The sequence below is a fragment of the Gadus chalcogrammus genome, chromosome 13 (assembly GCF_026213295.1).
Source record: "Gadus chalcogrammus isolate NIFS_2021 chromosome 13, NIFS_Gcha_1.0, whole genome shotgun sequence".
Taxonomy (NCBI): Eukaryota; Metazoa; Chordata; class Actinopteri; order Gadiformes; family Gadidae; genus Gadus; species Gadus chalcogrammus.
This window is the reverse complement of record NC_079424.1, coordinates 16,459,970-16,485,043: the sequence shown is the minus strand read 5'-3', so window position 1 is coordinate 16,485,043 and position 25,074 is coordinate 16,459,970. Positions and strand designations below refer to the sequence as shown.

Below are 25,074 nucleotides of genomic sequence, written 5' to 3'. Positions count from 1 at the left end.
AAGTTCCCTTGCAGGACCTGAGAGCACTCAAGGAGGCCGCCGTGCACTTCACATGCGAACTGGGCAGCAGATGGCTGAGGAATTTTCAACCGGCATGGTCTATCTTAGAGCCGGTCATAAGAAAATACCTAACATAGCCTAATATGAAGTGCAAAATACATTCGATACATCAGAATGCTAAAATGTTTGGGTTACTTGAAATGAGTAAAAAATATAAAGTGCTGTCACGTAATTAATGTGACTTACACTCATAAAATGTAAGATGGACCCTTTTCACAGATCGCCAGCTGCAGGGTAAAGATTCAGTTGGAGTGCTAGTAGAGTGCAAAATAATGGTTTGAGAAACCAACAGGAGCCATGTTAGTTGTCACTGATATTTGTGTTGTAATTAATTATTCCAAATCTACTATTGGAGAAGAGAATATAATCTTAATAATGAAAAATATAGGGGGTTAATCTTTACCCCTATCTTAATTTGCTTGTTGGGTGTTAATTTAATGTTAATTGATACAATTTAGTCCCGCGGAAAATCAACTTGGAGAGGGAATGATAATAGGGCTTCCAGAACAAAATGCACGATGGGTTTCTCTGTTGGCGAAACGGGGCTGTTTTGTTTTGAAAGTTGTATTTATTTAAAATCCAAAGTATATGTTATTATACCATTACCTAGGCTAATCAAATCTTTGTTAAGCCATGTCTCTCATGAGCAACACTGTGGCAGTTTTCAAACTCACTAACCCTAACCCTAACCCTATGTCTCCCATATTGACAATTATTTCTAAATGACATAATGACATATAATTACTAAACATGACCAAAATACCATTAGCCTACTATCAATGACATTCCGACTCTCCTAAACTTCCGAAATGGGGGCAGTCATTGCAATGCAAAGTCAAGATGTACAAGCCCTATATTATTCCAAGGCACAGCTCAATGCACGCATCAATACCAAAATGTCAGTAGGTTAACTTACAACAGAAGGCATGTGATAGAGCCTTTTCATAGAGGCCTCAATGTAGGAAAAACATGGTGGTGCCCATAACACTGATTATGGGTCTGCTTCCATGTACCATGGCATGGGTTGTAGACTAAAGGAGGGACGATAACACACCTTTCACTATGGATCCCTTTCACAGATATGAACATTGATTATAGCAGGGAGAACATAGGTGTAGCTGCCAGTATTCACATTGGGTAGGTAGGCAGGTGCTTCATTTAGGCCTATGTGTTAAAGCACCAGCAATGATCAATGTGTAGTATCTTCACTCGTTTAGCCTACTACCCGTGCATTGGTAGATAAAAGGGGCAGTCCATTACAGCCTTGTCAAATCAGATCTAGACAATCTGCTCAACCCTTTTTGGCTGCTTGATAAAACATGTTTTTATACAAAGTTAATTGCTATACATATTGTATTTCTAGCAGTGAGTTTCCATACTGAGACACTGGACACCTGCTAGACAGGTAAAGCTTTCTCCAGAGAGAGGTTTAAAGAAGACGCATGCCAAGCCTTAATTTAGCTGGCAGTTGGGATTAAAATGAGTTTAAGTCCTTTGGATCAGCCGCCTTAACAGTATTGGAAACAGATGAGCAGGAAGAAAACTTCCCTAAGCACATTGGATAAATCTCCTCAACCTGGGATTAAGTGCTAACGTCATCTGTAGAAAGAGGCCTTGGTGTTTTGGTCAGTGTGCATGCAAACAAGCATATACCGAGATGAGCTTGAGTATTACCAAACCACAAAGCAACAGAAAGGAACTCAAGAAAAAAGGATCTGTGTCTTTCACTTGTAATCTTGAAACAAAATAATTGATGAATAACATAGAAAAACACATTCAAATCATATAAATGTATCCTGTTTCATAGTGAATTCACAGTTTAAAACGGTTCCAAATAAACAATGTTTACCACAAACAAATGTAAGTATACTACACATTTTCCCTACATTTCCCTTCATATAATAAAAGCATCCATTGCAATTGCCGTCTAAGCCCCAGAGCGTCCAACGTCTTAGCAAATTTTCAGCTTACAAATCTCGGGTCAAAGGGTAGGTGATTGATTTAAGGCCTGTGTGTTAAGAAAATACTGCTTCCAGCATAACGTTGGAAGCTCCGGATGGCTTAGCTTGGAAGACAGTTTAATCAATCAATCATTCAGGTTGACGTGCTATTGCTTAACCCAATTACTTTAATAATTGACATAAGTGGGATAAATTGTGTCTCTCAGGCCACTATAAAACTCTTCATGTAGCTCTTCACAAAGACATTGTAGCCAGACAGCAAGGTACAAACATCCAGCCATTCATTCTCCTGTTGTTATTATCATCAGACTGTGTGGACTTTATTAGTTGATACATATGAGAGCAAGAAGCAATAGCAGGCATAAGTGAATAGGTTAATTCTAATTTAAGATATTTCAGTGTAGACTGGGACCAATACACAGGTAAATATGCGATCACAGCCCAATATGGAGCTTCCAGAGGACTTTTGGATCCCAATCCCGCTGGATACCAACAACATTACATCGCTCAGTCCCTTCCTGGTCCCTCAGGACCACTTGGGGAACACTGCCACTTTCTATGGAATGGCAGCGTTCATGTTGTTTGTGTTCATTGTCGGCACCGCCATCAACATCCTCACCATCGCTTGTACCATCCAGCACAAGAAGCTACGCTCCCATCTTAACTACATCCTGGTGAACCTGGCTGTGGCCAACCTCCTGGTCTCTGTGGTTGGCTCCTTCACAGCATTCTGCAGCTTCTGTAGCAGATACTTTATTTTCGGACCTACAGCATGCAAAATCGAAGGATTCATGGTGACTCTCGGTGGTATGTTAACATCTGATTCATATTTGTTGTGCACTCATTTTGCTTGGTTGAAGCATCAAGCCAACCAATGGATTTACTAATTGCCAAGTCAACATGTATTTCTTTTTTACATTTAACAAATTTCAAATTGACTCTCTGTGTCCCTCAAGGTATGGTGAGCCTATGGTCCCTGGCAGTGGTGGCCTTTGAAAGATGGCTGGTGATTTGCAAACCCCTGGGTAGCTTTATCTTCAAGCCGGACCATGCGCTGGCCTGCTGTGCGTTCACATGGGTCTTTGCTTTGATTGCATCCGTCCCCCCATTGGTTGGCTGGAGTAGGTAAGCCACACCTTTACAAGTATACCAGCTGATTTATTTTGTATTTTATAATCATGCATGCTTGGACAGACACACAGCGCCACCAAAACATCTGTGCATTTCTATAAGTTGAATATCTGTACTGTGAAGTGTTTGGAAAAAAACAAGCCCCTTTCATCAATCCCTCTCCTCTCCAATGCGTCATTTCCATGTAAGACACAGATACATAAACGTGTTAGAATATTGTGTTTTTCACGCCATGTGTATTGCTTGTGCAGATACATTCCGGAGGGCCTGCAGTGCTCTTGTGGGCCAGACTGGTACACAACCAACAACAAATACAACAACGAGTCCTACGTGATGTTCCTCTTCGGCTTCTGCTTCGCCGTCCCCTTAACCACCATTCTCTTCTGCTACAGCCAGTTGCTCTACACACTCAAAATAGTAAGCAGAAATAAGAAATTTGGGTAGAGGTTGGATAAGCTTTTTTTTCTTTTCTGTTTTTTTTTACAGATTTCCTACATGGTAGTATTCAGTATCTAATTAAGTCACAAAGCTAACAAATATTAGCTTTGTTAACAAATATAAGTAAAATACAACAAATATAAGTAAAATACTTTAAGGCAGTGTTTTCCGACCTTGGGTTTGAGATTCCGTGTGGGGTTGTCAGATGTAAAGGATCACAGGACATCGGTGACTTGTTAGTCGCAGTGTGGTAGTGCCATGATATTATTGGCAGATGATGGTTTGCTTAAAAAAGATCAGGGGCGAAGCGGAGGCCAACAAATGTAAGCAGTTGTAAGTCGCAGGCAGCTGAAGATTGGTTCACAGTCGAGGTTGAGAAAAACTGCTTCAGGGATTTCAACATGGTTCTCCATCCCCACAGGCAGTAAAGGCCCAGGCGGATTCAGTCTCCACCCAGAAGGCAGAGAGGGAGGTTACCAGGATGGTGGTGATCATGGTGATCGGGTTCCTGGTGTGCTGGTTGCCCTACGTCAGCTTTGCCTTGTGGGTCGTGAACAACCGTGGTCAGACCTTCGACCTGAGGTTGGCCACCGTACCCTCCTGCTTCTCCAAGGCCTCCGCAGTCTACAACCCCTTCATCTATGTCCTCCTCAATAAGCAGGTTTGTTGGTTAGGACAGGCACATTCTATGATTCATTTATTGGTTTTCGGCTTGTTTACCTGACAGCCATGAAACTCATTTTATGATGATAAGGTGATGTCTTATTAAAGTGTAGGATTTAAGTGTGAGTAACTGTTGTTTTTTTCCTTCTTCCAGTTTCGTGCATGCATGATGAAGATGGTGGGAATGGGTGGAGGTGATGATGAGGAGTCATCGTCTAGCCAATCAGTGACTGAAGTCTCTAAAGTTGGACCAGCGTAGAAGCAAATCGACCCGCCATTTCCCCTTCATAGCTGACGTTTTATGAACTGTAAATAATGTGCAATGAATATGTGAGTGTTTCGTCATGTTACAAATACAAACATGTTTGAAATAATATTGAAAGAATGAACTCTGCAAGATAAAAAAAACGATATAAAAAAGTAATACATACAATTAAAGTAATGCATGCAGTATTTGGTGGTGAATAATTTACTTTATATTGCAGATATTACGGACATATGTGTGTGTGGATGTGTTGGTGTGTGCGTGTGTGTGTGTTTGTATGTGTGTGTGTGTTTGTGTGTGTGTTTGTGGTGTGTGTGTGTGTGTGTGTGTGTGGTGGGTGCATGGTGTGTATGTCAGAGAATAAACACATTATAAAGTTGCAGCACTTTAAAATATGGATGTATTGTAGAAAGAGGCTGCTTTGAAGTATAAGGAAAGGCAAAAATCCGAGATCAACATGCTGAGTTTAAAAGCATACAGAGGTTAGATTAAAGGAAGGCAAATACCTGGGATTAGCAGGTTTTACAGTAGGATTTATAGATTATCAGAAGTAAATACAGGGATTTTCTCTTTCTTAATGAGATCATCCCTTTCTCCCCTGCTCTTCCATTGCACTTATTCACCCTAACAGTGAGTCCATAGGAGGGTAATGCCAATGTGGGATGTTTGTGTACACGTGAGGAAACATCAGTTTGAACGTGTCTCTTTCTATTTTAGTAATTAACCCTGCTTTAAAATCCCTCCCTGTGGGCCAATGAACACAGGCTACTAATAGTCGCCACTCCTATATAAACAACCCTATGTCTCGTTCAGTAACAGAAGCCAGATAAATGATAAGCAGTCAGTCACATAGTCAGTGGATTGAAAAGAAGACCATTGATCGATCAAGAAAGAAAGCAGAACTTATTAACTTATATCAGGGTCAACAATACAAAGGGAGACATGAGGTCAAGTTACCCTACAGAGCTCCCAGAGGACTTCTGGATCCCCATTCCCCTGGACACTAACAACATGACGGCGTTCAGCCCCTTCCTGGTTCCCCAGGATCACCTGGGGAGCACAGGCATCTTCTACTGCATGTCAGCCTTCATGTTCTTCCTGTTTGTGGCCGGCACCGGCATCAACGTCCTCACCATCGCGTGCACCATCCAGTACAAGAAGCTGCGCTCGCACCTCAACTACATCCTGGTGAACCTGGCCGTGGCTAACCTCCTTGTGGCCGCCATCGGCTCCTTCACTTGCTTTGTGTGCTTTGCTTTCAAATACATGGTGCTGGGCCCGCTGGCCTGCAAGATCGAAGGGTTCACGGCTACTCTGGGGGGTAAGAGTTATAGGGACAGTTATTATGCCTTGTTTGGTTGTTACCTTTTTCCAATCAAAATGCCAATATATATCGTATTACAGACATTTAAGAGTATACAGGGTTGAGGTACAGGCCTTCCAGTGAAGTTGGTAAAAAAAAAAATGTAAGCCTAAGAAATGTAAGAAGTGACTCAACTTAATGTTCTTCAAACTGTCTTCGATTATTTTTGTGATTTGTAGGAAAACATTTTGATAACCAATCAGTTTGACAGTACAATATTTCTCGACACACTTTTCTTATTAAATATGTCACTCTGCAAAACACAGAATTAATACATTCAATTATCAACAGCGGTCATTGATGTTCATACGTTGAATGGTGCATTGTGCTGTTTATTGCAATAGTTACAAAAAGCTACAGGTGTATTCTTGCCATGTGGTTGCAGGCATGGTTAGCCTGTGGTCCCTGGCCGTGGTGGCGGTGGAGAGATGGCTGGTCATCTGCAAGCCGCTGGGTCAGTTCTCCTTCAGGAGCCACCACGCCATCATGGGCTGTGCCGTCACCTGGGTGTTCGCTCTGGCCGCTGCCCTCCCCCCACTGTTGGGCTGGAGCAGGTCAGTGTTACACAGAAAGCCTCCATTACTACTGCTAGGACTTTGAATATTACTATGTCTAATATGACTATGACTAACTTTAACCATTATTATAAATATAACCAACTCTCTCTCTCTGCATCTTTCTCCATGTGTCCTTTCACATGGAGAAAGAAGTGATTTTGTAGAAGTGCGAGTTCAATTTAATTTAAAAATAAATTCAAACAATGATTTAGATTATACAGTATCATGTGGTAGAAGCGATATTGTAGAAGGGCGTGTTCAATTTAATAAAAAATAAATTCAAACATTGATTTAGATTATGCAGTGCCATGTTATGTCATATAACATCACTAAACAATGTGTTGACAACAATATGATGGCTGTTGTGACAATGCCCCCTCTTGGCATGCGTTGTTGAGTAATTAATGGCAGTGACATTCAGATATAATGGTTACATCTCTGTTTAACCGTTTCAATTATATGATCTGAAGGTATCAATCATGTGATCTTAACTTCCATTATTACATTCCAGCCCACCATCTTGGTATTTCTTGACCAAACATTGTTGAATAACAAAGCAACTAGTTATAATGGTGAAAATGGCACCAAAATTGTGGCTTGTGACGTGTGTGACCTGATGGGAAATACTAAATCCTACACAGGTACATCCCGGAGGGCATGCAGTGCTCCTGTGGGCCAGACTGGTACACTACGGACAACAAATACAACAACGAGTCCTACGTGATGTTCCTCTTCTGCTTCTGCTTCGCCGTCCCCTTCGGCACCATGGTCTTCTGCTACAGCAATCTCCTCTACACCATGAAGATGGTTAGCAGGAAGCCTCCTTTTGTATAGAGTCTTAATGAGTGGGGTTGGGATTGTGTCAGTTTGTATCCGAAAGAGCTTAGTTTATACAGGCCTATGGTTGGATTGTCCTCAGCTCTCACAATGTAAGTCGTCAGAATTAAAAGCGTCTGCAGATGTTTTTTTATGGTTTATACTCAGAAATAGATAGATATGTATAAGTAATTATGTTGCTTATTTTTTTTTTATACATGCCTTTAATGAGCAGCCAGGCTTTGGAAACTTGCTCAACAATGCCTACAGGTTATGGATAGTGCAGAATTCACCCAGAACTGGACTCAAACATTGTCACCTGTAGAAAGGTTTACACAGAATCCACAAATGGTTCTATGTCCCCACAGGCAGCACAGGCCCAGGCGGATTCGGTCTCCACCCAGAAGGCAGAGAGGGAGGTTACCAGGATGGTGGTGATCATGGTGCTCGGGTTCCTGGTGTGCTGGATGCCCTACGCAAGCTTTGCCATGTGGGTCGTGAACCACCGTGGTTCTTCCTTTGACCTGAGGTTGGCCACCCTACCCTCCTGCCTCTCCAAGGCCTCCACCGTGTACAACCCCGTCATCTACATCCTACTAAACAAACAGGTTTGTTGGCTTATAGCTAGGAGGCCTGCGTTATCAACTTGCAAACAATAATCATACATGTACATTAGATATACAATAAATGTTTACTTTAGATAGCAGATGTCCAATTAGAATTGGATTTCTGTCCATGCGCAACAAAAGTTGCAGCAGTTGAATTGTTAGTTACACAACTGACAAACCAACATTTGTTTAATTTAGAAAAATAATAATAAGTTACATGAAAAAGAGTGGGAATGCCGTCACATTAAAGAAGCACATTGCTTTCTAACATGTCTAACGCTCATTTAAAGATATAAGCCACTCCCGCTAACTAAAAAATATATTTTCCTCTTCTTAAGCAGTAGGATTGTATCTGATATTTTGGTCAGAAAAACTTTTGGTGCAGAACATTCCGAATTTTTGTTTATTGAATTGAATGATATTCTTCTAGATATTAAACCGACGGGTATTCTAAATATGAGTATTATTGAAGGATCACATTGATCAAGGTAAGAGTTAGAATTGATTCAGTGACAAATTCTATTTTTTGTGATTTTCAGTTCCGCTCATGTATGATGGGGATGATTGGGATGAGCGACAGTGACGAAGAGTCAACCTCGACTCAATCAACAACTGAAATATCGAAAGTTGGACCCGCATAGTTCAGACAAGCATTTCATTTTGTATTATTATTGCATATGGGTGACTATTTTATTACCTGAATTGTATGTACCACTGAATGTATGATGTATCATGAGTTCAACGAAATTTTTAAACTCATAGAAAATTATATGCAAAGTGAAAAAAAAAAGGGCTTAAAGAACTGAGAATTAATTTTTATTGATAATAACCATAGGTAACGTAACCTGCATTTCCATACTTCAAATAAAAATGTTAATTATACATATAGGCTGCAATAATGCACAGTAAAATAAGACAATGTAGGCATACATATTGGACTGCAGAGTCGGTGAAAGTAGATGATTTCAAATGTAAATGCTTGAAGTGAAAAGGATGATTGTAAAATAAAATAGGAAGTGTATTTGATTCTTTTTTTACAATGACGTCATATCTCTCCAATACCAAACACACGTCTACACACATACAGGTGAATGCATGCTAATCATTTAGCCTGCCTGATGTGAAGAGACCACAGTGCCATATGCAAAGGTTTATCAGGTGTGATCCAATCAGATAACACCTTTGGGCGTCGCTCCAAGCAGACCACCAGTGAGAACTCAGATGTTCTCTCGACCAATGGCATCAGGGAGTTTCCATTCTGTATCCAGGGGAAAAATCGGACTTCAGCTAGTAGTGAACATTTACCGACCCTTAAAAATGCACAGCAATAGATTAGGTGATTAGATCAGTGGTGTAAAAGACAACCATCAGCCCTAGACCCCCATTTTCAGTCAGGCATTGTCGCTTCTCTGCCAAGGAAAATGTTATTGACCTAAGCACATTGTGGGAGGCTTTTTATAGACGAAAAGACACACATGTAGAACTGAAAAAAAAAAAGGGTGCTATGTTTGATTTATGTCTTCATAATTTGTGCGTGTGTGTGTTTGCAATTACATAACTGTCTTTACGATTATTCGCAAAGGAGCTTCCCACTGCAAGCCTCTAATTACTCCACATTTGTTCAAATAATGGTTCTGTCAGGCAAACAAGCAAACACCCTTATTTCATTGGATCATCACATTCACACATTTGCTACCACACTTGGCTTACTTGGCGGGTTTAAGCAGCCTCACCTGGCCCGAATCAGACTGATTGGACCCTTGGGCTTGGTGTGCACACATGCCGAGTCTAGCAATCAATGTGCACAGGTTAAACCAGCCATAACCAAACACTCTCGGAGAGGATTTCGAGTCTTTTTAGCTTTCCCTAAAGTAGGCTTACCACCTAAATGTGGGCTTCACATATCCATAAATAGGAGATATTCAAAGGATAATAAACAACAACGACGTAGGATAGTGAAACTTGAGCGCGACCCGGAAGGAGCTGGGAGTGGAGACGTCGGTGTGAGTGAAAGCGTGTTGCAATTATCGTGAGTGTAACAATGGCAGATATGTCAGATGGTGAGGGGTGGACAGATATGGAGACTACTCAAACAAAAATGGCAAGGAAAAAAATCATGGTCTGAAGAAGGTAGTGAAGGGGAGAGCAATCCGAGGTCAATCGGTTAAAAAGAAGAGAACTATAACCAATGGGAACAGAAAGGAGGAATGGATAGTAATTATCACGATTAGCAACGATAAGGAACATTTCCATCCAGTTCAGTTGACTAAAGCAATTGAAAAAGAAATTGGGGAAAAATAAAATTTGCAAAGCTATTGAATATCAGAAGAATTCTTATTTCAGCAGGAAATTAGAAACGGCAGGAAATGTCTCACCTTGATGGTGGAAGGATTAATATGGAGTCAGTTTCCTGCCATAATTCAAACCTGAAAAAAAAAGTTTCAAAGGCTTGTAAGTCTGGGTTTGAAAACTCAACACCTTGTAAAAAAGGTTTTGCAACACTGAAAAAAGAGATTATAACCTGAAAAAAAATAAAACTAAAATTCAAACATCTGTAAACATGATTTTGTGTTCTATTTTATCTCCATCATTTTCACCAACACATTTTCAAAGTTCAAACAATTTCACCAGGGCATTTGCAGAGTTTCAAATCTGGCACTGTTCTAACAGTGTATTTCATTGTTGCCCGGTTTTGAAACCTTGTAAATGGGATTCTGCAAACAGGTGTTCATACATTGAGAAATACGTTTTGAAAGGTTGAATATTTAGTTTTAAAAACTTGTAAAGGTGTACGTTTACGACATTGCAACGTATTTTTTCAGAACTGACTTTTTAGCACTGACTTTTCAGAGATTTGACCACACAGGCGCAAGCTTTGAGTCACGTGAATATTGGCAGTGTTCTGACGCCACTCGTTTTGAAACTCCTGACAGTCGAATCTGAAAAAAAAAAAAACTTTCCTGGGGGCGGGACCATTTAGCTCTTAACCTATTGGTTGCTCTCGGCTGACGTACATTCCAATCACATGTGCCGTTCACCGGGCTGTGCGTGATTGACAGTGCTCTGCCGATGACACGAATAACAAGCGACTTTCGCGGTTGATTTTGATTATTCGTGTCATATAATAGGTTTAGGGCTAAATGGTCCCGCCCCCAGGAATTTTTTTTTTCAGATTCGACTGTCAGGAGTTTCAAAACGAGTGGCGTCAGAACACTGCCAATATTCACGTGACTCAAAGCTTGCGCCTGTGTGGTCAAATCTCTGAAAAGTCAGTGCTGAAAAGTCAGTTGTGAAAAAATAAGTTGCAATGTCGTAAACGTACACCTTTACAAGTTTATACAACTAAATATTCAACCTTTCAAAACGTATTTCTCAATGTATGAACACCTGTTTGCAGAATCCCATTTACAAGGTTTCAAAACCGGGCAACAATGAAATACACTGTTTAGAACAGTGCCAGATTTGAAACTCTGCAAATGTGTTGGTGAAAATGATGAAGATAAAATACAACACAAAATCATGTTTACAGATGTTTGAATTTTAGTTTTATTTTTTTTCAGGTTATAATCGCTTTTTTCAGTGTTGCAAAACCTTTTTTACAAGGTGTTGTTTTCAAACCCAGACTTACAAGCCTTTTTCAGGTTTGAATTATGGCAGGAAACTGACTCCATAGATAAAGGTCCATGTACCAGGAATGGCAGCAAAATTAAATGGAGTTATTTCAAATGTGCCACTAGAAATGTCAACGGAAGATGTCAAAGATCAAGGGTGGGAAAGTGCACGAAGCTAAACGACTTCAAACTAATAAAAGTGGAGTTAAACAAAATAGCTTATCAATGATGCTTGTTTTTGATAAATCAATGCCTTCTGAGATCCATATTGGCTGGTTAAACTATAAAGTAAGGGAGTACATTCCACAACCTTTGAGGTGTTTTAAATGCCAGAGTATGGCGACACATTAGTGCCATAATTCGCTAATGTGATAAAAGATGCATTCGGGCGTATTATATTATTCCACACGCGTAGATATTAACTGCGAGCGCGCAAATGATCTCTGCGCGCGCAAAACAGCCTCTCGCGCGCGCAAATTACCTCAGCGCGCAAAACCTCTCGCGAAAGATGTTTTTACGCTCTCGCTCGAATTTAATTTTGGCACTATGGGGGAGGGAACCAAGGCAGGGCGGGCTTTCCTATGATTGGCCGTTTCTGAAGCGCGATATTTGATTGACAGCCCTCACATTCAATTCTGAATTTTACAGTAAATGGCTGAAAGAATAGTTACGTATTGTAACTCCAGATTCTATGAGCATAGGCGCAGCCTTTAAGTGTCGGCCTCATTGTCCTTTAAATAGCTAAAGAAAAGCTGATTATTGGGAGCAGAACGTCCGCCGGCGCCCGACTATATCTGCGAAATGCGGACGTCGTTGAGGCACACCGCACGCGGACGTAATTGAGGCCCACGCTGTTGGTGGTCGGGGATTACAAATTTTTCAGTGCTACGTCTCACGCCTAGGGATAACCCAATAGCGATAGCCTTAAAAGGCTGCGCCTATACTCATAGAATCTAGAGTTACGTTTCAGCCATTTACTGTACAATTCAGAATTGAATGAGAGGAGGGCTGAGGAGGGCTGTCAATCAAATATCGCGCTTCAGAAACGACCAATCATAGGAAAGCCCGCCCTGCCTTGGTTCCCTCCCACATAGTGCCAAAATTAAATTCGAGCGAGAGCGTAAAAACATCTTTCGCGAGAGGTTTTGCGCGCGCTGAGGTAATTTGCGCGAGCGAGAGGCTGTTTTGTGCGCGCTGAGGTAATTTGCGCGCGCAAGAGATCATTTGCGCGCTCGCAGTTAATATCTACGCGTGTGGAATAATATAATACGCCCGAATGCATCTTTTATCACATTAGTGAATTATGGCACTAATGTGTCGCCATACCAGAGAATGGGACACACAGCTCAACTCTCAGATGTCCTGCATGGCAGCATGTTAGACCTCCTGTAGATGTCTCAAATGTGTAGGATTTTAAAGGCACCCAGTGCAACTTTCGAGGCTTAAAAATAAACATTCAATTTCTAGTCTTTTTTACACGTAGTAAGTTTCAATAACTCCATGCCATTACATACCGACATTCAAGCAGCAAAGATGAGACGTCGTTGTGTGGTGAGAACTGATAGAAAATCGATAACAACAACAATGCCGCCATTTTCTTTATTTTTTGTAGCCTACAATAAATAAAGCAGGCTTCCAGTCGATGGAAAAATGGCTTCTCCCCACCGGCGATTGTTGTTGTTTACGATTTTCTATCAGTTCTCACCACACAGCGACGTCTCATCTTTGCTCCTTGAATGTCGATATGTAATGGTATGGAGTTATTGAAACTTACTACGTCTAAAAAAGACTAGAAATTGAATGTTTATTTTTCATTGAATGTTTACATAAAGTTGCACTGGGTGCCTTTAATGTGTGTAACTGTTTTTTTTCCTTGTACCTGTTTCGTTCATGCATGATGAAGATGTTGGGACTGGGTTGAGGTGATGAAGATGAGTCATCGTCCAGCCAATCAGTGACTGAAATCTCTAAAGTGGGACCAGCGTAGAAGTCTAAAACATGACCGCCCATTCATTCCTATGTAAACTGCTAATTGGCGCAGGGCAACATCGAGAGATATGCTTCCGCATCAGGGGAGCCTAGCCACGCCCTAGTTCATGACGTACCGGATGCAGAAATATTCAAGAGATCCCCACAAAGATGGAATCATAATTCGAACCCTGCATGGAAGTATAAATTAACTTCATAAATATGCAAGAATGCTCCATATAACACCAACAACATAGTAAATCTATGTAGGCCTAGAAAAAAATACAGTTCAATGTTATTTGAATGTTGGCTTTCGACAGATTCCTTCCAACTATTTACTAAAAATGCAATCAATAATTTATATACAACTAAATATCGATAACATATCGATCAGCAATGTGGTTGGAGTAGCCTACCCAAATAAATAATTGTAATACACCAACATTGTTAACTGCCATACACAGCTAAACGAGCAAATTAAAAATGAAATACTAACACAACTGAAAAGTTTATTAGGCTATTAACAATATTATAAAAAATGATACCGTAATGCACCCGTTCTTTGTCTTTGGATCTTTTGAATTAAATGGATCAATAAATGGTGAATCGCAAGCAGAGGAACGTGAGTCATTGAGTAGCAGCTGAACCAGTCTAAAAATCCCTTTTATCACAAACACTAAGGCTGCATCCGAATACCTAGTACATACTATTTCTGTCTAGTGTCTACTACTTGACCATACTACACTTGACTGTGTAGTACGGTCTACAGACATGCGTAGAATGCCTCCGAACGCCGCCGAAACTCCACCGGATGTTTGGAGATGACGTATCTCCCCCCAGATGGCGGCAAGATTTACCTGTTTTCCGTCTTGTTATCGTTGCTATTAAATAAAAAAATGTCTCTTTCTACGCGAATGTCTCTTGAAATGGATATCTCTGCTAGAAGGCGTCGTCGTCGGTCATCTCGTAGAGCGACTTACCGGCAGGTTATGTTGTATATATGTGGAAATTTGGTAAGTCATTTTTTTGGAATAATAATAATACATTTACAGTTATTTGTTACTCCGTGAAAAAGACGATTGAAGTTCATTTTTCCTTTTTTATTGAACACACACACACACACACGAATAAAAAGCCGCTGTTGGTGGTGTCGGGTCAGCCATCTCTTCTTCGTTTGTTACCAGACTCCGGTTGCATTGTGGGATAGCGTAGTGTGGTCCGTGGTTCACTTTGGCGGTAGTATGCATTCGGAAATGACTTCCGTACTACAGAATGCATACTACAGTATTCGGACGCGCTAGATTTTTCGCATACTACAAAATGCATACTATATAGTATGCAAGTACGAGTATTCGGATGCAGCCTAAGTGTTAAAAAGTCACCGCAGTGCCTAAAAACCATCAACGTCATTCATGTTAAGTGAAAGGAAAACCTCGGACGGACACGAGAATTTAACGGAGCCGTGCACTAGGCCCTCTCGAATGCCGGGCCGAAACAACATTTGTTGCACTACGACTCCTTTCAGCTGCCCACCCCTCCTTCGGCAAAAAATAATAACATAAAACGCCTAATAAAACGCTTGAATCGGCGTTTTGAAAAGAGAAAACTTATTTTTTTTTTAGAACATGGCATAAAGATAATTATGAGCCTTTGATATCCAGTATTTTTTTTTTGCGGGGACACATTCCTGTTTGCCACTTGTATTGGAGTGAACGGAGATATCTACTTCTGGGCACTATGAATCGAGGGACCCGTCCACAGCCCGCTTAAACAGCTGCAATACCAGGCTTGGCCGCTGAGCACTGGTGGATTGCGGAAGTATGCGCTGTTCCCGGGGGCTTGGCTCAGACCCCGGGAATTCAAGGGACCCAGAAGTACATATCTCCGTTAGTTAGATAAGCTAAGTATAGATCACAACCTTGGCGTGGAAAGTCACGTACGCCACTTTCAGCCCCGTTTTGTGCGTACGCAACGGTTATAAATGAGACCCCTGGGGCCTCATGTACTAAGACTTGCGTGGATTTCATACTGAAACTTGGCGTACGCCAAAACCCAGAAACTCTCTTACGCACAAATAAATTCAGATGTATCAAAGTGTGCGAACGCATGGATCCAAGCACGTTTCTTTTGTACATCTCGATCAACGTGGAATTGAGCGCATATGCCGAGGTGCCAAACTCCTCCCTGTCCACGCCCTCATTTAAATATGCAATTTCATTTAAATAGGCCTCTGGACCTGAGATTCACCTCTTAATCCGATCACCTGGCACCATGAACAGAGGCAAAAAACGAAACTTCACGGAGTCCGAGCTCGAGATTTTGCTCCACGAGGTAGAAATGCGCAAGCATATGCTATTTGGAACCCTGTCAACAGGGATAAATGCAAAACAAAAGAGAAGTGAGTGGGAGCGTGTTTGCGAGGCCGTCAATGCAGTGGGGTCTCAGCAGCGCACACACTCTGAAATTAAAAAAAAGTGGTCAGACCTCAAGGTGGAGGTGAAGCGGAGGGTTTCTGCCCACCGCCGAAGCGTGACCGCAACAGGAGGGGGGACGGGAGTGGGGGAACTCTCCCCCTTCGATTTGAGAGTGGCCGCTTTGATCGGTGACACAGCTCTCACCGGAGTGGTGGGATCCCATGAAGGGGGACACCGATCATCCCCAAGGTAAATATGCTGAAGTCATAAATGCTGTAATTATACTGGTCATACAATTGGCTGCTTGCAATACACATAAGTCGTGCGTAAAGATGCCAGGATATTAAAGACTTTGACTCGTGTTTATTAACTTCAATTTTTTATTTTTGAATAGACAAGCAAGGAGAGGGCACGGATTGCTCCGTCGGCCCCGGCGTCTCCAGCGCCCTTCGGATTTGACCATTTGCGATGTCCTCTAACAACGCTAACTTCATCCATTGCGCATGCTTTTATAGCCACCCATATAATTGCAAGGTGTGTTAATTGTTCATTATTGTGTCTCTGATGTGCAAATCACTCTGAGTCATTGTTTTCACCTTTTTTCCCAGTTTCCCAGCGTCACCTCTAAGTGTCGCCAAAGGAACAATAGCTGTAGAAACGTGCGTACGACAGCTCTGGAGCTGGCGTGGGGACCGCACATTTTTACGGTCATTTCACGTTTTGTACATCTGAACGTGAGCGTGGAAAAGGACGTACGCCACGTTTTTGTGCGTACGCAACCTTAGTACATGAGGCCCCTGGTCCCTGACGTTCATCTCGAGGGAGAGATGGGTGGTTGTTTGCAAACCCTTTGCTCTTGTCTTTCTTGATTCCTCATCCAAGACAGTGTGAATTAGGCACACACCTGTTAGAAATGGAAATTGGGTAATATATTTAGTTAGTTAGTCCTCTTCGTGCTTGGTAGCACATAAGGTCTTCACCAACGAATGCCAATGCTGCCTGTCTGTTGCCCAATGTTGCACTTGGCCCCAGGACCATCCCAGTTGTTTCAACTCCTTCTCCACAGATCTTCTCCATGTCTCTTTTGGTTGGCCTTGTTTTCTTGTCCCAGGTGGTGTCCATCTCATGGCCACCCTTGGGATAGCGCTTGGGTCCATTCTGCACACATGTCCGATCCACATCCACCTTCTGTTTTTGATAACATTTGACAGGGGTCTCATGTCTGTTCTACTGTAGAGGTCTTCATTTGAGATTGTCCTAGGCCAAAATATTCCCAGTATCCTCCTAAGGCTTCGAGTCTGGAATACGTCTAGCTTGTGGCAGATGGTCTGTGTCACTTTCCATGATTCTGCTCCATACAGGAGAACCCCGAGGACGTTGCTCTTGAATATCCTCAGCTTTGTCTTTATGCTGATCTTTGAAGTCTTCCATATTTTTCTTAGTGCTGCAAACGCTCCCCATAGCCTTATTGATCCTGCCCTGGACATCTGCCCCTGAATCTCCATCTGTTGTTATTTTACTGCCTAAATAGGTGAATTCCTGCACCTCTTCCACGTTCATGTTATTGATGGTGAGCGGCTGGTTGGATTTTGAGTTTATTTTCATGACTTTAGTCTTGTCACTGTTGATATTTAGCCCAATCTGTTTGCCATATGTTGCTAAGTCTTCTGTTTTGCCTTGGATGTCCTTTTGGCGATGGGCTAACAAAGCAATATCATCTGCAAAATCAATGTCCTCCAGAGTTTCTGTGAATGTCCACGATATTCCTCTTTTGTTGTTTCCCTTTGTTTCTTTCATAAGCCAGTCTATGCAAAGTGAGAAAAGTAGTGGGGATAGCAAACAGCCTTGCTTGACTCCTGTTTTTATAATGAATTCTTCAGTGAGATTGGATCCACAGATAACTTTGGCACCAAAGTCTCTGTATAGCATCTTGATTATAGAGATGATTTTGTTGGGAATTCCATAATGACTTAGAATTTTCCACAGTGCTGTTCTGTTGATGCTGTCAAATGCTTTAGCAAAGTCAATGAAGTTAATGTAGATGGTTGCCCTCCATTCATTGCTCTGTTCAATTATCTGTCGCAGTGTGAATATATGTTCTGCACAGGATCTTCCCTTTCTGAACCCTGCCTGTTCTTTAATATAATATATTTATTATTCTCGAAATTATATTTATTTGAATAATTATGTATTAGTTCATATTCATGTAAAGTTTAACCGGATGTTGTTATGCGCGTCATTCCGTACACATTTCCGCCTTCTAGTAGCACACGTGAGGCAGGGTGGAAGACATGTCGAAAACAAGTACGTTATAGGTTTACAACATCGTCATTCATATTTAGTCGTTTTTGTGTGCATGCATTATTGTCGCCTAAAATGGATAATTGTCATTGCGTTTTACAGAAAAAAAAAAGGCAAAGCGCATCGCCCTCCACGGGAAATCCAGGGTAAGTGGTTAACGTGTAACATTAAAGCTAAAGCTAGTACAGTGGCTACTATACGCAACACATGTCCACATTACGAGACTATGGTCTAAATCTGGTTATAAAGTTCGATTTTTGCGTTGGATGACACGTTTCGAATATTTGCTTGAAACTAAATAATATGTTTACACATTGTTGAGCTTTTCTACTGACTGTATAGAACTGACTAGGATCTGCAAGAGAATGCGTCCACCTATTCGCAAAACTTTTTACAAACATCAACGTTTGCCATAAATACAATCAGATAAGACTTATATTTTCATGATTAGTGAAGTTTATGGACGGAATGGCGACTAAGACGTCACCACGTCCTTGTGGTTGCTTGCGGCTAACTAGGCAATTATAGTTATAATAGTTATATATAATTACAGTCAATACTGTAGAGAACTTATAACAAAGGTAACGTCAGAAGGGCTATCTTTCAACAGGGACATTGGCTGTAGCATTGATCATAGTCAACAATATGTGCATCCAGAATTTGCTCTATATAGAGCTATTAAATCATAGAAAGCCTGTTCTGTATTAAATGGTTATCAAATCAGGGTTTCATCAGATTTGAAGATCATTTCAGTGAGTTTTGGAAAATTAAAGAAATCGTACCATATTTTAGTTGACAGATGGATTTGATGTTTTTCTTTAAATGGTTTTAAAATACAATATATATATATATATGTTATGTTAGAATATTTTGAATGTGAAAACTTAGCAGACCATTCTTTTCTCTGATACTTTTTAAATTTACTTGATGCATTACATTTAATGTTTCTCCAGCCAACCGAAGGGAACAAAAGCGAAGGTTTGGGGAGGCTAAAGCAAAAAAGCCCTTCATCGATGAGGCGTGTTAAAGACCACAAGAAGCCAGAAGAAATTGGGAAGCAACGGGTGATTCATTATTTTCCTTGTTGGTTAAGAATGTCAAATCACAATTCTCGTTGGGGAAAATGTAATCATCTTAACTAATTAGTTGATCCCTGATGTTTCACGAGCAGCTTCTGCAGCTCCAGGAAAAGCAGAGAATCTCAAAAGAACAACAACTGATAAAGAGAAAGAGTCTCAATAGTTTTCAGGATGACATCTTGCAGCGACAGAAAGATTTCGAGATCAAGGTAGGATTTCTTTCAAATGTGTGTAGAATCACTGTTATAGTAGATTGTTAATGTATTTGTTGTTGTTTATCTTCGCTTGTTTACCTTCTTTTTTTTTTGCTGCAGGAAGTGGAGATGCAGAATTTGGAGAAGCATGTCAATTTTGAAAATGAGAATTCAAGAAAGGCCTATTTCAGAGAATTCAAAAAGGTATAGAGCAATCATGAAGTCATAAATCTCTACCAAGAACCAACAAAGACATTTTTATGACCTTTGCATTGGCTTATTAGTACTTAAAGATGCTGATTGTCTGTCACCTGCCACTAAGAACAGGTATAGTAGGTAATACACTTTACAGAGAATAGTGTCCCATAATATGGTGTCTCCCGTAATTCAATGGTCATTTCTCACTCTTATTAAGTGGAGGTGTCACACTAAATTTGTACCGGCTGCCAAATTTGTACCGGGCGCGTCACCCATACGTAATCCACTCCAAATCTGCCTGGCAACAGATGATCGCTTCGTCCGTTGCCTGGCAACGGACGAAGCGAATGACGTGAATGACGTGAACATTCGCGAACCTTCTATCTAGCGATCCGTTATCTGTATTGTGCTATTTCGTCCTTGACCCGCTTTAAACACTCAGTTTACTTGCTAAATTTTATTAAACAATTAAATACAATACAAATATAAAGTAAAAACAAGTGTTATCTGTAATGATATCAACATCAGTTATTAGACCGTCACACGGAGCATGCGCAGTTGGATTGGCGCGCTGCATGTTGATGTCTGTTCCAAGATACATCGTGTGTTTATTAATGAACCCAACAAAACATTACATTATTTAGCGATCCGTTAACTGTATTATGTTATTTCGTCTTTGGCAACATGAGCGCGAATGTTTTTTGAAACCTGCCCGGCAACGGACGACGCGATCATCTGCTGACAGGCAGGTTTGGAATGGATTACGTATGGATGACGCGCCCGGTACAAATTTGGCAGCCGGTACAAATTTAGTGTGACAGAGGCAATTCGTCAAAAAACGGTTAAGGTGTTGGAAGTAGGGTAAAGGTATCAAGTTCAAAATGGTTAAGCGTAAGATGGAAGGATGTAAATAGTATGACTATACATTATAACATTTGGTTTCAGGTGGTGGAGGCGTCCGATGTGATCTTAGAGGTCCTGGATGCACGCGACCCTCTGGGATGTCGGTGCCCGCAGGTGGAGCAGGCCGTCATCCAGAGTGGGACTAACAAGAAAATAGTCCTGGTGTTGAATAAAATCGGTAGGTCTTTACATTGTATCCATTTTATGGATAAGGATGTACTCTAACTGCGATTACACTTATTGCTCGGATATCTAAAGGCTTCTCTATTTTAATCCAACCATAAAGATCTGGTCTCAAAGGAAATAGTTGAGAAATGGATCAAGTATCTACGCAATGAGTTTCCCACTGTGGCTTTCAAATCCTCCACTCAGCTACAGAACAAGAACTTGGTAAGCAATCAACCCTTTCAGCAGCAGAGCAATTCTTCAACTAATCAAGGTAGAAGGGTTCTTTGTATCAGCAGTAGCTATCCTACGAAACATGTTGGTTCTTGTGTCCCGCTGTGAGCAGAAGCGCAGCAATGTGCCGGTGACCCAGGCCACCGTAGAGCTCCTCAACAGTAGTGCCTGTGTGGGAGCTGACTGCCTGATGAAACTGTTGGGGAACTACTGCCGCAACCTGGACATCAAGACGGCGATCACGGTCGGTGTTGTCGGTGAGCATAGCTTCCCTCAAACTCTGCTGTACATTAATCAAATCTGGCATGTATTCTAATTACTGCCACCTTGCCTTTTAATGTAGGTTTTCCCAACGTGGGAAAAAGCAGCTTAATTAACAGTCTAAAGCGATCGCGGTCCTGCAGTGTTGGGGCCACACCTGGTATGACAAAGTAAGTACACATTCAATTATCGATTTTTATATTGAGCAATTTAGCACCCGCTTTTATTCAATGCATGTCATTTAGGAGAAGGCAGGGGTTAGAACATCCATGCACTAGGATTCCCACAGCTAGACCGCAGACATAAGGGATCAAACCTAGATCCCCAGTTTCAGCTGGGATACAAACACCCTGACTACTAACGTGTAACTTGCCGCCATAGTTAATTCAGATTTCCTTTTGTATCCCCCTGGTTCAATAACTTGTCCAAATGTGTTGCAGGTGCCTTCAGGAAATACATCTGGACAAACACATAAAGCTTCTAGATTGCCCTGGCATTGTCATGGCTACTTCCACATCCGATGCAGCAATGATTCTACGGAACTGTGTGAAAATCGAGCTTCTGGTCGACCCCCTTCCCCCTGTGGAAGCCATTCTCAGACGCTGCAATAAACCTCAGGTATGGGTGGTCTCATTACAAAGTGTGTGTGTGCGTGTTATTTTTTTTTTAGGTTTTAATCTGTATACCATCCTAATTGGCATGCCTGATCACCTCCAGATCATGGAGTTTTATGGGGTTCCAGACTTTCGCACACCCCTGGAGTTCTTGGCACTACTTGCCAAACGCCAAGGCAAACTGAAGAAGGGGGGATTGCCCGACTGTGACAAAGCAGCAAAGAGCGTCTTAATCGACTGGACAGGGTGGGTGAATTTCAGCATTTTTTGGGCCTGGAAGGGACGATATATCACCTGTCTTTTATTAAAGATTTTCTTTTTGTCATACAGAGGAAGGATCAGTTACTTCACACACCCTCCAGAGACCCATACTCTCCCCACCCATGTCAGTGCAGAGATTGTTACAGAGATGGGCAAAGCGTTTGACTGGGACGAACTTGAGAAAGGAAATCAGGAAGTTCTTGCAGGTAGGCATAGACATTGTATTCTTGCAAGGCCTAAAAAAAAACTTTTTAAATGAAAACAACCTACCTATCATTCAACGGCGCTGGAAAAAATAAAGTAAAAGAATAAAATAAATTCCCTACCTACCCATGACCTCAACTGACAACCAACAGGCCAGGTCTATAATGCAGCGGCTTTGCAAAAATATCTCGTCCTCTGTGAGGCTACATAATAAATCATGTATTATATGTTTCAGAATCATCCACGGTCCAAATGGGATTCTGCATGGAAACAGCTGGGATGACGCAAGGTTTTCCAGCTGAGGGAGGGTGTGACTTGGCGATGGAGGGGGCCCTTGTCGAAGACCTAGAACTAAGAGATGAAACTGAATCTATGGACGATGACCAAGACACAGAGGTAGAGTGGCAGGTGTTATTGAAAGGTTAAAGGTTTTTACACTAGCAAAGATTTTTTTTAGTACATATTTGTGTTATGAATCCAAAACCTCATTCCCTGCTATTGTCTTCTCCAAAATAGTTTGGACCAATGACCGTGGAGATGAAATCTGTTAAGGCCAAATCCAGTGCCTCTGCAGAGGCAGCACCCAAACCTGTTGATTTGAAGGATATCCTGTATGTAGACCCTCTGCACCAAGGCCAGGCACTTCAGGCTGCCGGGAAGAAGAGGAAAAAGCAGCAGAAAAGAGCAGGTCTGTATACAAAATAAAATATAATTTCTGTCAATACTAAGAAAAAATATAGATTTTGTAGTCTTTCAGTGGTAAACTAAAGCTATATTTTGTTAGATTATATTTATTTCTTAATTATTTTGAATGTTTCCATGTGGCTTTTTTGTGCATGTCCCAGACTAGACTAGTTTCAGCTGAAATGTATGTATATTCTTGCTTTGGTTTCCTTCTTCCTCATTCTATTTCCTACTAGACAATATAACGGGATGTATTGGTCAGAATAGCAACTGGCACATTACTAATGTTTAGATTTAGTTGTTTTTTATACAGTCCGACTATACTTTGATTGAAAGGGATTTTAATTTGAGCTACTAATTTCTTCCCTTTTTAGATAAACTTGCCACCAAACTCTCTGATACGTTGACCTCTGCAATGAATTTTTCATTTTAAGACTGGTATAAATAAAAAAAAATACCAAAAAGATTCTCTGTGCTGTTTTTTATTGAATTCAATCTTCTAAAAATAATGGCAAATTTTGTTAGAAAATGGGCCGAGTTTAGTTTAGTTTTTTTCCCATTTAGGGTCAAGTCCATGGAATAATTCGACAAAGGCTTTTGGTGTTCAGTTGATGCAAATTATTTTTATCCATCGGTAAAATTTAATGTGTTTTGCATGATAAAATGGCTAGGTGGAATCAGTAATGATTTTGTATTCCAAAGAAATGGTATTTACTGAACACACGTCTGTTACATAATTATAAAGTATTAAAGGTGCCACACGAGTCCCCTATTTATATGGCGGAATGATGCGTCAGTGATTCAGAGGAGCGTTCACGAAGCCTCTGCCTAAACTACTTCCGGGTTATGTGCCGGATGACCACATCTTCGTTGTAAACAACTTTTAAGCACTGCGGCTAACGGCTAATAATAGTTTGATCAACAGGCTCGATTCGCAGTTTTTACAATTACATGGCAGGGGGACTGCAGCGGGGACAAAACTCTGTCATTAAACCTTCACTTTTCAGAAAGTATGTGCATATTATTGTTTTTCACGCTGTTGACGGAACTCGCTGACGGGGGGATCGCCAGTAGCGACGCTAGCTGAAGCCCACTTCCCCTTCATGGCCCCTCCAGCCCGCTGAACGCAGAAAGGCCTCTGGCTAAAACTTGAATTATTATTAGAATAAGGTTGGTTTTAACGACACTTTTGTTAAAAGTGTGAGATTCTCAATCTATCAAAACTCTGAAGTAATCAATGCTGTCTATAGGTGCTAATGAGCTCTTCATAGCTAACATCGCTCTTCGACAGCAGTAGGGCATCAATATATGATCAGGTCTGTCCGTTTATCTCTAACTTGACGTATGCTGCATAAACTAAGGTAAAATAAGAATTTATTCGGAAGAATGTGGGTTACCACCGTTGTGTGGATAGTTTGTTGATCAACAAACCGCTAACTCTAGATCCAAGGCTTGAGGTCTCGAGTGACTCATTGAATAATGTCACATTCATCCTATTTTATAACTTCTGATCTACAACTCTTACCACTGCGATGTATGCAGCATAACGTTACTGCAACGTGTCTTGACCTTTAACAAAACATAGCCTATTGTTTCCCATTGAAAGTAAAATTTCAAGATGTGTTGATTTATATATATATATTTATGTTTTTGTATTAATCAGGTTAATTTCCACAAGGAGCATTAAAGATCCTAGTCGTAGAGCTGGAAGAGGGTGTGCGGTGTGAATATACACAGGTATGTAGTATGGTTGTTGGTTTATGCATTTCCGTTGGAATACAACACCTATAAATGGGTGTACTTCCGTGTTGCCTTGGGCAAATGGAAAGCTGTTATTCTTTAACGGTGAAATATCTACGACCGGACTAATGTAGTGGACTTGTACATTGTGTTAAATAAAGTGAAAGGGGAGGGCCCACATTTTAACGGTGTCCCTAGTTTGGTCTAGTTGTAGTTTCGCAATTCAGGCACTCAACTGCCACTTTCCCAATTCTCTGGAACAGGGGTTTTGTTTTTATCTGTTCATGTTTAAAACATACCTTCCTAATTGGGTTGTGTCAACACTTCACCATTGTTAGGGACGTCTTCATTCTCACCACTTGAAAGCGGCTAATCTGTTTG

At 41.1% G+C, this 25,074-nt stretch overlaps 3 protein-coding genes and 2 long non-coding RNA genes across 5 annotated transcripts; 4 read left to right on the top strand and 1 right to left on the bottom strand.

Moving 5' to 3' along the window:
* The first annotated feature begins 2,250 nt into the window (after positions 1-2,250).
* LOC130401546 (blue-sensitive opsin-like) lies at positions 2,251-4,512 on the top strand. Its single transcript, XM_056605365.1, has 5 exons — positions 2,251-2,828; positions 2,978-3,146; positions 3,404-3,569; positions 4,012-4,251; positions 4,408-4,512. The coding sequence occupies exons 1-5, from the start codon at positions 2,450-2,452 to the stop codon at positions 4,510-4,512; spliced, it is 1,059 nt and encodes a 352-aa protein (XP_056461340.1). The 5' UTR covers positions 2,251-2,449.
* Positions 4,513-5,460: 948 nt separating this feature from the next.
* LOC130402646 (blue-sensitive opsin-like) lies at positions 5,461-13,460 on the top strand. Its single transcript, XM_056606896.1, has 6 exons — positions 5,461-5,839; positions 6,267-6,435; positions 7,080-7,245; positions 7,623-7,862; positions 8,402-8,441; positions 13,396-13,460. The coding sequence occupies exons 1-6, from the start codon at positions 5,461-5,463 to the stop codon at positions 13,458-13,460; spliced, it is 1,059 nt and encodes a 352-aa protein (XP_056462871.1).
* LOC130402648 (uncharacterized) lies at positions 8,702-13,492 on the bottom strand. Its single transcript, XR_008903951.1, has 3 exons — positions 13,353-13,492; positions 10,238-10,288; positions 8,702-9,120 (listed from the first exon to the last, which is right to left on the bottom strand). It is a non-coding gene; the product is annotated as an uncharacterized LOC130402648 (long non-coding RNA).
* Positions 13,493-15,216: 1,724 nt separating this feature from the next.
* Positions 15,217-16,389, top strand: LOC130402647 (uncharacterized). The gene is made up of 2 exons (XR_008903950.1): positions 15,217-16,104; positions 16,250-16,389. It is a non-coding gene; the product is annotated as an uncharacterized LOC130402647 (long non-coding RNA).
* Positions 16,390-18,083: 1,694 nt separating this feature from the next.
* Positions 18,084-23,430, top strand: gnl3l (guanine nucleotide binding protein-like 3 (nucleolar)-like). Its single transcript, XM_056606895.1, has 15 exons — positions 18,084-18,159; positions 18,259-18,302; positions 19,110-19,220; positions 19,328-19,444; positions 19,550-19,633; positions 20,573-20,708; positions 20,817-20,920; positions 21,042-21,186; positions 21,273-21,360; positions 21,631-21,808; positions 21,908-22,050; positions 22,135-22,271; positions 22,505-22,665; positions 22,786-22,957; positions 23,328-23,430. The coding sequence occupies exons 1-15, from the start codon at positions 18,147-18,149 to the stop codon at positions 23,384-23,386; spliced, it is 1,692 nt and encodes a 563-aa protein (XP_056462870.1). The 5' UTR covers positions 18,084-18,146; the 3' UTR covers positions 23,387-23,430.
* Positions 23,431-25,074: the final 1,644 nt, after the last annotated feature.

What these genes read in the sequence shown, in the direction of transcription:
- LOC130401546 (XM_056605365.1), top strand. Translation starts at nt 2,450, where the DNA reads ATGCGATCACAGCCCAATATGGAGCTTCCAGAGGACTTTTGGATCCCA. An exon ending in CCATTGGTTGGCTGGAGTAG is followed by an intron (nt 3,147 to 3,403) that starts GTAAGCCACACC and finishes TTGCTTGTGCAG; the next exon opens with ATACATTCCGGAGGGCCTGC. An exon ending in TGCTCTACACACTCAAAATA is followed by an intron (nt 3,570 to 4,011) that starts GTAAGCAGAAAT and finishes CCATCCCCACAG; the next exon opens with GCAGTAAAGGCCCAGGCGGA.
- LOC130402646 (XM_056606896.1), top strand. Translation starts at nt 5,461, where the DNA reads ATGAGGTCAAGTTACCCTACAGAGCTCCCAGAGGACTTCTGGATCCCC. An exon ending in TCCTCTACACCATGAAGATG is followed by an intron (nt 7,246 to 7,622) that starts GTTAGCAGGAAG and finishes ATGTCCCCACAG; the next exon opens with GCAGCACAGGCCCAGGCGGA. An exon ending in ACATCCTACTAAACAAACAG is followed by an intron (nt 7,863 to 8,401) that starts GTTTGTTGGCTT and finishes TGTGATTTTCAG; the next exon opens with TTCCGCTCATGTATGATGGG.
- gnl3l (XM_056606895.1), top strand. An exon ending in AAGAAATTGGGAAGCAACGG is followed by an intron (nt 19,221 to 19,327) that starts GTGATTCATTAT and finishes TTTCACGAGCAG; the next exon opens with CTTCTGCAGCTCCAGGAAAA. An exon ending in AGCTACAGAACAAGAACTTG is followed by an intron (nt 20,921 to 21,041) that starts GTAAGCAATCAA and finishes CGCTGTGAGCAG; the next exon opens with AAGCGCAGCAATGTGCCGGT.